Genomic DNA, 15,014 nt, shown 5'->3' on the forward strand with positions numbered 1-15,014 from the left:
ATCAGCCACGAAAGTCACATGTTCACCAAGCAGAAGCATTTGGTTCAGTTTTATACATAGTAGAGTCCTGATTTTGATTATGCAATAGGTGATCTATGAAAAGAGTTGCCATATACATTTGTTTGATTTTTACAAAAGAAATGTACATTGACAGGGTATTTTGTAGTCCGTTCACAATTATTATCAATTGCAAAACCAAAAACAAAGATAATACGCTGTAATGGATTCTCTTTATGTTTGCAGCAACATTATGTGTGCTTGAATATTTGGTAAGTTCATAGAGTTACATGTCTGTAAAGGCACCGTGTGATTGGAGGAGAGTCAGGAAGTGAGTATTGGCGTGTGTTGGGTGTGGAAGTTAAGGCCAAATATAACTTTTTACGGGAAATATATATTTGTCTATTGGGAAAAAAAAAATCTTATGTTTTGTGTGATTTGTTTGAAGATGTCAGTACACAGCAGCCATAAAACATTCTTTATTATGGCCTCATTTCTAAAACCGTACTAATTAAGTTTATATTGTAACCTGTTACCGAAACATGATGTCTAAATATTTTTGTTTCATAGATTTTGCCCAATTATTGTTTTTTGTTTAATTTTCAATGACTGCTGAAACAGCAGAGCAGTTTTGAATTGACTTCACTGTGGTAGGATATATCCAACACCTTCTAAATCTGTTGTTTTACCTTTTCGTATAAACTTTGGACATTATCTGAAATACAAACACATGACTGTAACATTGCAGTTGCCATTTTTTTTAATTTCTTTAATAATACATTATTTCTAAACATCTAAATATAAACATACTTGACCTGCAGTTTTTTTTTAATCATGTATTGTATGGTCACACTCAAGGTCCCACATCCAAATCTACTTCTGGTCGCCAAAAGTATCACAGTAAACCCTTGTTTATCACTGTTAATTTGTTCCAGGCCTGGCTGTGGAAAATTAATATCCGTGAAGTAGGAATTATTATTTATAAATTGAATATTTTCATAGCTAGAGCTTAAAAAACAATACTCACTAGGCTGCAGTCAGCCCTAGCCCCTAGTGCAGGGATATTCAACTAAATAGTTTTAGGGGCCACATATCCAGAAAACTAAGGACTGAGGGGGTCAAACGTGTCCCTTCACTATTAGTCGTATTTTGTATATTCTGGAGAAGCAGCGTCCTCTACAGTAGACATTTGATTTACATCTTTTTTTTTTGGTCATAGTTACAGGAGTGCTCTGGTGTTTGTTAAAAAGCAAGTCAAAGATCATCTCTTTGACGGCACTCTTGTGTTTTTAAGAATATGCTGCAAAAATGTTTTTTGAACTGAACTCGCGGGCCACCAGTTGAATAGCCCAAACGATGAAAAAGAGAGGACCCTAAAATGGAACCTTGAGGAACACCACTAGTATAACTAAATAAGTTGTATACATAACTACAGTACTGACTGCATCTCAAGTAAACAAGCTACAGTAACACCTTAGTCAGATTAATCACATTACAAAAAAAAAAATGGTAACTGCAAAAAAGGAGAGGACTTAAAGGGGTGCTTTGAGGTATTTAAATCAAGTTTGGACTCCAGCGTTCTATGTTTGTCAACAAGGTTAAAATGCCAATGCAAGAATGTGTTTAAAAGCTTTTCTTTGTCCTGTGCACCCACTCAGGGAAACCATATTGTTGATGTAGATGCCCAAGTTTGCTGTGCAGAACTGCTTTACAAAAGAGAAGTGTGGGATACTAATCTTGTTGCCGTTTTCATATTTGACTTTATTAAATATATGTATTTAGTGAATTTTGGAGCACTTTTGTGTTTTCAGGAATTTGCTGAAAAAATGTTTGTCTCTTAAGTTTTGTTTAAAAACTCGGGCTGCTTGCTGAGTAATATTAAAGACCGAAATGAGGCCACAAACAAAAATGCTTTTAGGCCGCCTTTATGGCATACAACATTGTACTGTTTGGTGAAAACGCGGACCTCTCAAGATGATGGAGTCACTTGTTCTGACAAGAACTGACAAATGAACAGTATGTCATCAAATACCGCAAAGCCATGAACCTGTAAATGAAAAAAAAAAATCCAGAAAAAAAATATGATGAAGAATAATAATTTCTACCCTTTGCCACCATAAAATAGTTAAAAGCAAATATTCCGTAAACAAAGCTTTCAAACTTTCCTCCAGTTATAGAACAGACCATCCCACAACTAGGCAACCCATTTAAATCACTGCCACTCTTTCTTGGTATATCCCTTCCACCTTCACGTCATTGTTTATACTTACGGATGCATCGGGGTATCTTGTTGTGGTTGCTCCAGGTGCCGTCTGGCTGGCAGACTGTGGTCGTCAGCTCTTTGGAGGAGAGCCGGTAGCCACTGTTGCAAAAGTAGGTCACCCGTGTGCCGACGGAATAATCAGCTGCAAGAACACCTCCGTTGACTGGCGCGATGGGCACGCCGCATGACACAGCTGCAGGCAGCAAGAAGGCGTTTGTTGACAGACGTTTATTGCACAGACACACACACGTTCTGGAGAGATTTGAGGAGGATTGCCTGAAGAACTAACTCTGGTAGGCCTTGCTTACATTTGTTCTACTAAATTAAACCCATTTTCCTGAAGCGTGAACACGTTTTGTGAGCCATATTATTTTATTTTCCAACAAATAATAAAACCATGATATATATTTTGCACAAAGCATGCAAAGCTATTGATTATTACATTTACATTTCATATGCAGAATGCAGATCTCAAAAAACAATACGAAGGCACATTTCTAATATTTTCACCTAAAGCTAAATTCATTTACAGCAGATCCACCCATTCATTTTCTACCACTTTTTATCCCTAGGGCCACTGGGAAGCTGGAGCCTATCCCAGCTGACTTTAGGAAAACTTTTCTGATAATGACTAGATTTCAACTTGACAATAGTGTTTAATAAACATTTTCAATACATATAATATACCCTCCCAGCCAAACATTTTAGAACACCTCATTCAAAGCAGTAAGTAAGTACTTCCAAACATTTGAGCAATACTCTGAATTTAACCACAGCTTTTACACCCGTTGCTATTAATGTTATTGTTATAAATCAGAAGTATTTGAACAGTGACAGTTTTTTAATGATTTTGCCTTTACAGTACACACATTGTTAAACAACCACAATGGATTTTAAACAAAAATCAATAAACAAAACGGCATAAGATGGCACAACATTTAGTATTCGAGATCCGAAATCTAGCCCAATGAGTAAAAAAGAAACAATAGTATGCATATTATAATTTAAAGGCCTACTGAAACCCACCACTACCGACCACGCAGTCTGATAGTTGATATATTAATGATGAAATCTTAACATTGCAACACATGCCAATACGGCCGGGTTAACTTATAAAGTGCAGTTTTAAACTTCCCAGGAAACTTCCGCTTGAAAACGTCGCGGTATGATGACGTATGCGCGTGACGTCACGAGGTCAAGGGAAGTGTTTGGACCCAATTCAAATACCTCTGTTTTCTTCGACAAAATTTCACAGTATTCTGGACATCTGTGTTGGTGAATCTTTTGCAATTTGTTTAATGGACAATGGAGACTGCAAATAAGAAAGTTGTAGGTGCGATCGGTGGAGCGGCGGACTACAGCAACACCAACACCAGGAGGTTGTGTTGTGTTTTGAGCAGGATAGCAGACGCACTACAGTGAGTAAGCCCGCCGCCGCATCTAAGTTAGCTTCGCCAAGCTGAATATTATTAATCGTGTATTTACATGTTCATGGTTTAATAGTATTTTTGATCTTCTGTCTATCCATCCAGTCAGGGTTTTTTTTAAATTTAGTTTCTATCTGCATTAGAGACTGCTATGCTATCACGTTGGCTAAGTAGCTAGGTTAGCTTCTATTTTTTTAGCTTCGAAAAGCTGAATATTATTAATTGTGTATTTACATGTTCATGGTTTAATAGTATTTTTGATATTCTGTCTATCCATCCAGTCAGGGTTTTTTTTAATTTAGTTTCTATCTACATTTGAGACTGCTATGCTATCACGTTGGCTACGTAGCTAGGTTAGCTTCTATTTTTTTAGCTTCGAAAAGCTGAATATTATTAATCGTGTATTTACATGTTCATGGTTTAATAATAATAATAATAATAATGGATTAGATTTATATAGCGCTTTTCTAGACACTCAAAGCGCTTCACAGAGAAGTGAGAACCCATCATTCATATTTACAACTCATTCATTCATCATTCATTCTCCGGTGTGAGCGGCACCGGGGGCAAGGGTGAAGTGTCCTGCCCAAGGACACAACGGCAGCGATTTTTTTTGGATGGTAAGAGGCGGGGAGCGAACCTGCAACCCTCAGGTTTAATAGTATTTTTGATCTTCTGTCTATCCATCCAGTCAGGGTTTTTTTAAATTTAGTTTCTATCTGCATTTGAGACTGCTATGCTATCACGTTGGCTACGTAGCTAGGTTAGCTTCTATTTTTTTAGCTTCAAAAAGCTGAATATTATTAATCGTGTATTTACATGTTCATGGTTTAATAGTATTTTTGATCTTCTGTCTATCCATCCAGTCAGGGTTTTTTTTAATTTAGTTTCTATCTGCATTTGAGACTGCTATGCTATCACGTTGGCTACGTTGCTAGGTTAGCTTCTATTTTTTTAGCTTCGCAAAGCTGAATATTATTAATCGTGTATTTACATGTTCAGTCACTGTGAATGTCCATTTCGCGTTTTCGACTCTCATTTTCAAGAGGATATAGTATCTGAGGTGGTTTAAAATACAAATCTGTGATCTACAATAGAAAAAGGAGAGAGTGTGGAATCCAATGAGCCAGCTTGTATCTAAGTTACGGTCAGAGCAAAAAAAGATACGTCCATCACTGCCTCTCAAGTCCTTCACTGTAACGTTCCTCATCTACGAATCTTTCATCCTCGCTCAAATTAATGGGGTAATCGTCACTTTCTCGGTCCGAATCTCTCTCGCTCCATTGTAAACAATGGGGAATTGTGAGGAATACTAGCTCCTGTGACGTCACGCTACTTCCGGTACAGGCAAGGCTTTTTTTATCAGCGAGCAAAAGTTGCGAACTTTATCGTCAATTTTCTCTACTAAATCCTTTCAGCAAAAATATGGCAATATCGCGAAATGATCAAGTATGACACATAGAATGGATCTGCTATTCCCGTTTAAATAAAAAAAAATCATTTCAGTAGGCCTTTAAATAAAATGGGATATACAGTAGTTTATAGCTAGAATAGGTTAATAGGAATAGATTGTAAATACAATTAAAAATAAACACAACAATTGTAATTGAAGTGTTCAGTTTCAGCTTTAATTAAGAGCTTTGACAAAAATATGTAATTTACCATTTAGTAATTACAGCTACTGCCACCTTATGTAGATAACATCCGTTTTTTTTTTAGCAATTCAATTGAGCTCATAGTAAACATATTAATCTCGTTCAACACTCAAAATGTAATGACGTCAATGGGCTTCATTCACTGCTAATGACTGTCATCCAGGTTTTAAAAAAAAAGTGGTTACCGTATATTATCAGTGTGTTTGTGGACACTAAGAGCTATACTGTACATGTAGTTTTGATTCCTTTAGTAAATTTACAACATTTTGTCACAGCTCTTAAATTAAAGTTCGAAAATCCAAATTTCCATCCATCCATTTTCAACCGCTTATTCCCTTAGGGGTCGCTGGAGCCTACCTCAGCTACAATCGGGCGGAAGGCGGGGTACACCCTGGACAAGTCGCCACCTCATCGCAGGGCCAACACAGATAGACAGACAACATTCACACTCATGTTCACACACTACGGCCAATTTAGTGTTGGCAATCAACCTATTCCCAGGTGCATGTCTTTGTCCAAACTTTAATCTGATTTATTTATGATTGATTTATTTCTAATTCATTGTGAATGGTGTGTACTGTAAAAACAAAAACATGCAAATCTGTCACTGTCTAAATATGAGTGGACCTTACATTAACTGTGTTTACAAAACAACAAGATTGAAAGAAAAGGCAAATGTATAATTTGAAGTACCAATGAGATATTGGACATACTGTACTTTATACATGACATAGTTAAGTACAGTATACTAAGGGCCTGATTTACTCAAGGTTAGCATGTACTAAAACATGTGCAAACCTGAAAGCACACACAAAGCTGATCTACTAAATGAGTGCAAAGTGGATTGCGTCTGTTCAGTGAGCAGAATAAGGCGTGCAATCCGTTTTGTGTCTCTGTCTTAATTAATAAGGAAAATATATGCTGATCATCAAAACGCCCACAATACTGGGAGGAGACGATGCAAACATTTATTTAGCACACGCAATGTGATTAATCAATACTCATCACCATTTTGCGAGCACCATTTTGGGTTTTATTTAGGACGTGTGGGAATGAAGAAGTGATATTAGTGTGGTAAATAATACTTCAAACAATATGCTGCACACTGCTATAATAATAACAAAGCACCTGCACAGATATGTTTCTCCTTTCCCTGACCTAGACTGTATCTGGGTTTCAGTGACTTCAATCTCAAGTTTCAAAGTATCTATCGTGAGTGCCAAGTCAAAGCGGGAGGGAAAGAGTGAAGAGTGCGGGGAACCGACATCTGCAGCGCCGCACTGAATGAACAGTTATGCAAACAAGCAGATAATAAAATGGAGCAGAAATTTTAGCTGCATACTGAAAGGCATCAAAAGGTACATATCTGCCAACATGGCCTGCAGCCATTACATTGCCCTTCACAAACCTACAGAGAATCAATCAACATCTATTTGACTCCGGCTTACTCACAATTGAACACGTACCGATGACAGGCATGAACACGTTTGTTCAAAATAATTGTCAATACACCTGAAACATTTTTGGGTCAGCAATTCATAAATCTATAACACTGCACATATGTATTACAAATATGAAGAAAAAAAATCCCAATATAATTGAATCATTGCAATCAAGAAGAAAGCAGATGGACGATATTGGTATGAATATATCAGCATCATTTGTAGTTGATGTGTTTTGGACAAGCTGCATGCAATTATCAGACTGTTGGAATAAATCCCAGGTGTGAAATGTTTTTCCCCCCACTTTAAAATGCAACACATAGATGCTCAACAGACTGGATCTTAGCTTTAGTCATCCATCCACAGCTGTGGACTGACTTAAAACTCAGTCTCAACAAGTAGGCATTAAATATAGCCAGTGCTTTGCGCCTGCGTAACATTGTTCATGTTTTCATTGTTTTTATTTAACATAAATCTATTGTTTATTATATGTATTTTTTATCTGTAGATGTGAAGCTCTATTTACAGGTATGTTAAGTTGCATTTGAGATGGGCACCGAATTCTGTCGGTACCAATTCACATAAAATGAAATGGTGCTACCTTTGTTGCATGTGGCGTCAGGTCTAGTTGTACTTGCACTAGCTCAATCACTTTAAACAAGCAGTCAGGCACTCAGCGTGGACTCAGCCAGAGGCATTTAGGTAATGCTACAAGTTTCCATGCCAACAAAGCAAAAAGGTGCTCAAAATTACAGTAAGAGTCAGTTTTTTGTTTTATTCTGCAAGCTCTACGCCAATTTAAATTGGATTTTCCATACATATGCTAACAATTAGCATTAGCGATTTTACATGGCACTTTTAACTCCTCCAAATCTGGTACTAAAAACTAAAACTAAGATGCACATTAGTGAATTGAAGTGAATTATATTTTTATAGCTATTTTTCTCTAGAGCTGCCAAGCGCTTTATATAATGAAACTCATTATTGACATGTTTTAAGCCATTTTCACTGGGAGCACATGGGTCAAGTGTCTTGCCCAAGGACACAATGACTCGGATGACGTAAGCGGGAATCGAGCTTGGAACCCTCAAGTTGCCATGCCGCCCCAATTAAATCAACAGCTGGTGTGTAATCAATACAATCCTTGCAATTCAAACACTTTGGAGGGATCAACAAAAGTAAAGACTGGCACATTCAACTTCATGGAAAAAACAACTGCCTGGCTAAGGCAACACACTTCACTACTGCCAATATCTTGGAATTGAAACAGCATCAAAAGTCTACTTTATAATACAGTACAGAACAGGGCTTGTAAATTATACACATAAGTGTACAAAAAAACAAGATAACAACTTAGTGTAAAAAAAATAAATTACAATTAACATTTATTAACAAATATGAACACACAGAAAAGTAACACAAATGAGTACCGTATCGATTCCAATGTAAAGGTATCCATCCCTAAGCATGTTACATGTTACGTATCAAATGCAGTTGATGGTGTTTCCCATCTATTGCTGTTTGCTGCAATGTAGATGTGTGTCTGTATTGGAGCATGCAAATCAGCTACATGTGGACATTCATGTGTGGACCCAATTAGGTGAGTGGACTTTGCATGCTAATGACTAGTTAGTCAAAGTAATTTGAAGAGGTGGATAGTGACAGAAAATGGGTAGATAGATTTGTGTCATTTTCAGCAACATTGGCTTATCAGAACATATTCTGATTTTAACCTGTTGTGTAGGAGTACAAGGGTTGAGGATTATGTTTGGGAAAAAACAAAACATCTGCACGGGCTTAAGAACTCACCTTGACAGGCAGGAACTGGTGCATCCCAAGTGTAGTATCCAAAGGTGGTCTTCTTGCATACAGCTGTGCCCTTTCCTATCAGTTTGTACCCCCTGTCACAGGCCCAGCGCACCGTGCTGTTAACATGGCCCCCAGTCTGGCTGACAACAAAACCGTGCTGGGGAGAGTCGGGGGTACTGCAGTACATTGCTATAGAGAGTGGGAACGTCAAAAAGATGGGAATGACGTAGTGAGGGAGAGAAGTAAAGAAAGTGATAAGCATGAATAAACAAGTAACAGAGAAATCAAAGCCACAAATGACAAATATGCCACATGATGCTTGTTTTAATTTTTAAGGACAAAACTAAAAGTTTAGCCACAATCAGACTCCCTTTTGAATGCTAGAATAGAGAAAAGGCCTGAGAATTATCACATCAATTGAGCAATAGACCTGCGTGCCACACTACAAAGGACGTCCCTTAAAATCACATAATGGTAACACTTTAGTATGGGGAACAGATATTCACCATTAATTAGTTGCTTATTAACATGCAAATTAGTAACATATTGGCTCCTAATTAGTCATTATTAAGTACTTATTAATGCCTTATTCTGCATGGCCTTATTATACAACCAGTAGCCATTAACTAAGAGTCTTCCCTCAATAACCTCAGAATTATTGCTTATTAGTAACCATAACCCTAACCCTTATATGTTCCCCTAGTGTCCAAATAACTCTAAATTAAGTTGGTAACACTTTAGTATGGGGAACATATTCACCATTAATTAGTTGCTTATTAACATGATATGTTCCCTATACTAAAGTTTTAGCCACATAATCATTGTTTCTCTGAGGCCTTTGGACACATGGTCGTATGATTTGCTTCAGCAAAATGCAATATAGCGGTGCGTTCTCTAGTTATTCATCTCTGTTTTTCCCAATAAACACACACACACCAAAAAATTGATTTAGGTCAAGTGAAGTGAATTATATTTAAATAACGCTGTCTTTCTGGAGACTCAAAGCGCATTACATTGCGAAATCCGTTATCTCTATTTGAACCAGCGTGGGTGGCACTGGGTGCAAGGTGGAGGAAATGTCTCGCCTAAGGACACATCCGCCATGACTCAGATGGCAGAAGCTGGATTCGAAACAGGAACCCTCAAGTTTCTGACGGCTGCTCTACCATCTGAGCCACGGCAATTAAACAGAGATCTTGATATTTGCAAACACACAGGTGTTCAAATCACTTTTCATTTCAGTCAATCAAGTCAAGAAGAGTGTTTTTCACAAAATTCATCACACCAACTTGCTTTCATTGTGACACTCTTGTGTATTAAATATAATGGAGAAATTGTATAAAAAATTAATATCTTCTGTGCTTTCTACCCGCCCATTATTATTGATGCATCTCAAATGGAAAAGGAATCCCAATTGCCTAGCACCGCTTGCTTTATTAAAGACACAATTAAGAATTTAAAGCCTCTTGAAATAAAGGAGTGCAAAACAACATGCAAGCTTGCCTGTGACTTTCCCCTCGTTCTCCTGGGTTTAGGATGTGAAAAGAGTGGCTATTGTGTGCTCCCTTAGTTTTCTCTTGAAGTAAATCCGTAGCATGACTACTAAATTACAAAGTCAAACAAAATGTCCTTATGTGATTGTTTTTAAAATATTGCCTGCATTCTACCGAGGCGTGAAATTCCTGCATCCCCTGCATCTGTGCATGCATATGAATCCAATAAATACTGAAATGAAATTACACTTTGAATGACACTTTCACAATTTTTACACTAAACAAAACTATATTTTTCTATTTTGTCATTTGATATGTATGTTTCACACAATCATATTTGTGATTTACTGGGTAACACTTTATTTTGTTGGGGAACTGACGCATGCATTGTGGCCCTTGATTACGACATCTTCACATTACCCATAACCTAGTATATCGTAGATTAACCTGTTTAATAGTTTGTCGTGTAAAACATGTATAGTAAATTACAAAATACCAAGCTACAGCATTATTTAGTGTACAGATCGTACTCATGTTAAGTATTCCTTCAATGCAAGTGCATTCCTGCATTCCTTGGATTCATAAACATGCACAGATGAAGGGGTGCATGAATTCCAATGGGCCGCAAGACTCGCCAGAAAAGCATCTCACAAAAGTGAGTACACTTTTTACATTTGAGAAGCAATTTTTTATAAGATACATTTTCAAAGGAAAATGGGACAGAAATAACACTTAAATATACTTCAGAGTAGTCAGTGTACAGTTTGTATAGTTTAGATGTCCTATTGACTGGAAATGACTCGACACTTTTTGTCAAAACCTGGCAACACAAGTCAGTACCAAGATAAATGCGTCCTGTCAACAAGTCAAGCATTGTGGTGGTAGCACAGTGGTCTGGGGCTGCATGACTGTTTCCAGCATTGGGAAGCTGTGGTTCATTTAGAGCAGGGGACCCCAAATTTGGCCCGCCAGTGTCCACAATCTGGTACACCAGAAATCCCAAAGGAAACCAATAAACCACAACTTTTTTTTTTTTAATGTCCTGTCCTTCCCCCCCAGGCAAATCATATTGTTGATAGATGCCCATATCAGAAGAACATATGTATCTACTTTACAAAAGAGAAGTGTGGGATACTTTTCTTGTGGCCTTAATAGTATTGGACTTTATTAAATGTTTGTATATATTTGGTGTGTGGCGCCGCTGGATGAAGCAGGAGGGGATAGAAAGAAGAAGAATAAAAAAAGAAGAAAGAGGGGGAAATTGTGGGGACGAAAAAAATACATATACAGTATATACAGTACAGGCCAAAAGTTTGAACACACCTTCTCATTCAAAGCGTTTTCTTTATTATCATGACTATTTACATTGTAGATTGTCACTGAAAGCATGTGGAGTTACGTACTTCACCAAAAAAGGTGAAATAACTGAAAACATGTTTTATATTCTTGTTTCTTCAAAATAGCCACCCTTTGCTCTGATTATTGCTTTGCACACTCTTGGCATTCTCTCGATGAGCTTTAAGAGGTAGTCACCTGGAATGGTTTTCACTTCACAGGTGTCTTAGCTTTTCATGACAATGTAAATAGTCATGAAAATTAAGAAAACACATTGAAATTGAAATGAAAAGTTGTGTCCAAACTTTTGGCTTGTACTGTACGTACATTTATATACAGTATATACATATATAAATACATACATACATATTAGGGGTGTAAAAATTAATCGATACAAACCGATAACCGATTTTAACTTTAGAGATTATGAATACAGTTAAGCGAGCCTCTGGATCGATCTATATGTAATATGGATCGGTCCGATTGGAAAGTCATGAATCGGTTGATTGTCGATCTGATACAAAATATGCTCGCTCTGATCTTGCGAGACTTCTGTGATGATGTAGTACGAGAGTGCCACGCAATGTAAACCAATTAGAAGCAAGGTAGGGCGGGTCTTTGCGTCTTTGTTTTTCACACACACTTGAGTGCAGTGTTGTCAACTTAGCAACTTTCTCGCTAAATCGAGAATCTTTCCAACTCCTCATAAAAATGTTCTTCCTCAAAAGCGACTAGCGACAAATCCAGCAACTTTTTTTGGATGTTTGGAGACATTAAAAAGCGCCTATCACTCCAACATCCTCAACGTACAAGCAGTGCTGCCGTGAGCCTTTTGTCACGGGCGGCCCCCTGTCTACTGAACGTCTGCTCTTAGACAGCTTGTACTGAAAACACTATTCATTGTACTTTCAAGTCCATTCGATTGTCGTCAGAGCAGAGAGGAGACCCACACCCACTCTGTGCAAAGCTGCCACTCTTTCTGCCTTGGTTGAGATGTAAATGTTTCATCACTGTCACACTTCAAATAAAAACAAACCTATCGTTCATGGCAATCAGCCAGTCAATTGATTAATTCGTAAATATCTCACTCTTTCAGTCTTTTAATCAAATTTGATACCCTAACATTTAACAACATAGAAAAAAAAAAAAAATACAACAAAACTAAGAATCAACAGAAAAAAATAATAATTTAAAGTTCTAATCATAAATTTGCATTTTTAGACTCACGCATCTCCTGTTTTGTAGTTGTCTAGTTAAAGGCCTACTGAAACCCACTACTACCGACCACGCAGTCTGATAGTTTATATATCAATGATGAAATCTTAACATTGCAACACATGCCAATACGGCCGGGTTAACTTATAAAGTGTAATTTTAAATTGCCCGCTAAACTCCCGGTTGAAAACGTCTGTGTATGATGACGTATGCGCGTGACGTCAATCGTTGAAACGGAAGTATGCGGACACATTGAATCTTATACAAAAAACTCTGTTTTCACTCTCAAAATTCCACAGTATTCTGGACATCTGTGTTGGTGAATATTTTGCAATTTGTTTAATGAACAATGAAGACTGCAAAGAAGAAAGTTGTAGGTGGGATCGGTGTATTAGCGATCAGCTGCATTCGGGCGGATGGCGGGCTACACAATGTATGGCTCTGGTTTAGTCAATCAATCAATCAATGTTTATTTATATAGCCCTAAATCACAAGTGTCTCAAAGTGGGGTATGTTCTGTACAGACAAATAATACTCATGTCTAGTTTAAATTAATTTAATTTGTAATTGTATCGATCTTTGTCCTTGTTGTTGTATCTTCGTTTGTTGTGATTTTTCCTTGTCTCTTTTTATTTTGTTTTGTGATTTTGCATGGGGGATGTTATGAAGTCTAAACCCTTTGAGATGTTGTCCTCTACTGCACAATCATTTGACAAATTATTAGAAATTATCTACAATATATATATTTTTTGCTTTTATCACTGTGCAAGACAATTTAAAATAAAAAATATTAACATTTTTGGCATAAGATGGACATTATTATTTTCAATGCATAGCAAATCTATCCTGCTTTTAAAGCTGCACCCAGACTAGTGTATTTTTCGGCCCATAGGGCGCACCAGAATATAAGGCGCACTGGCAATGAGCAGGTCTAGTCAGGTTTATTTTCATACAAAAGGCGCACCGTGGATTCCTTTGATGATTCCTTGGGTCTACACAGGCCCGTTGCTAGGAATTCTGGGCCCCTCTGCCCCATTCGTTACTACATTTAAATGTGTTGTTTTTCAGTGTTTCTGACAGTGCCTGGTGTAATACACCCAATTTGTTTCCTTTTTTACAATTAATGACTTAACAAGTCAGAGTATTATAATGCGAATGATGTTATATTGGTTGTCTTTTTTTCATTTAATTGATTTAAAACATCGTATTACACCTCTGGTTGCAAATACATTTTCAATTAACCACTCAGTAGGTAGTGGGTATTTTATCGTACTCAACAATCAAGCATTAATATGCAAAAAAAAACTAAGTGTTCTGGATCAAGATAGTCCACAAGTAAATATGTAGCATTTAACTTACATGTGCAAGTAAAGCCCAGATGAGCACACAACAGATATCAAAAACCACATCAAGCCTCATCTAATCTTAATTAAAGTTTAAATTGGCTTGTTTGTTCACTGTAAGTCTCAGCAGAAAGCCCGACACCGGACTACTCAGTAGCCTAGTGGTTAGAGTGTCCGCCCTGAGATCGGTAGGTCGTGAGTTCAAACCCCGGCCGAGTCATACCAAAGTCTATAAAAATGGGACCCATTACCTCCCTGCTTGGCACTCAACATCAAGGGTTGGAATTGGTGGTTAAATCACCAAAAATGATTCCCGGGCATGGCCACTGCTGCTGCTCACTGCTGCCCTCACCTCCCAGGGGGTGAACAAGGGGATGGGTCAAATGCAGAGGACAAATTTCACCACACTTAGTGTGTGTGTGACAATCATTGGTACTTTAACTTAACTTAACTTTTGTTAGCAATTTTGCTGATGAGGTCTTTGAAGTCCAATTGTCGGCTTAGCTGACTTTCAATTGTAAGTCTAAACTTGGCTTGTTGTGGATCTGAAATAGTTCTGATCCAGTTTAGTTTGCTAAACACTCTTCTCCACCTGCAACAGTCACAGGTAATGTTATGATATGATAGTGTAAAACTGTCCCAAATTTAAATAGTCTTTTTTACTTTCCCGTTGTCAGCTATTATGTGGTCTTTTATTTTGTATTGCTAAGAAAACAAACAACAAATCTTTGAATATTTACCTTTTTTGTTTTTAGGCTATTCAAATATTCCACTATTAACACATTTTGCCAGACCACAATGAACACATCATGGTAACATAACTGACCTTTGTCAAGTCCTCATTATAAGAAATTAGTAACCACATTCATGAATAATGTCCATGAATTAACATTTGATGAATGACAGAAGAATAAGCACACATCTGATTGGGGAGTCATATTGTTGGAGTTGTTCGACTTTTTTTGTGGCCCTAAACGCATCACTGGCAGTCTTTAAGTGCCATGAGTACAGGCGACATATGACAGAAAACAAAGA

General features: G+C 37.4%; 1 protein-coding gene across 3 annotated transcripts in view; it reads right to left on the minus strand.

The window, feature by feature from the left end:
- Window positions 1-15,014, minus strand: part of LOC133660203 (CUB and sushi domain-containing protein 3-like) — a 616,484-nt gene that overhangs the window by 149,741 nt on the left and 451,729 nt on the right. For all 3 annotated transcript variants that reach the window (XM_062063483.1, XM_062063482.1, XM_062063484.1), the window contains exons 49-50: window positions 8,594-8,782; window positions 2,268-2,453 (exon numbers count right to left, since the gene is read on the minus strand). In XM_062063483.1, coding sequence (XP_061919467.1) covers window positions 2,268-2,453; window positions 8,594-8,782 — 375 coding nt within the window. The remainder of the gene's footprint in view (window positions 1-2,267; window positions 2,454-8,593; window positions 8,783-15,014) is intronic.

The sequence above is a fragment of the Entelurus aequoreus genome, linkage group LG11 (assembly GCF_033978785.1).
Source record: "Entelurus aequoreus isolate RoL-2023_Sb linkage group LG11, RoL_Eaeq_v1.1, whole genome shotgun sequence".
NCBI classification, from domain to species: domain Eukaryota; kingdom Metazoa; phylum Chordata; class Actinopteri; order Syngnathiformes; family Syngnathidae; genus Entelurus; species Entelurus aequoreus.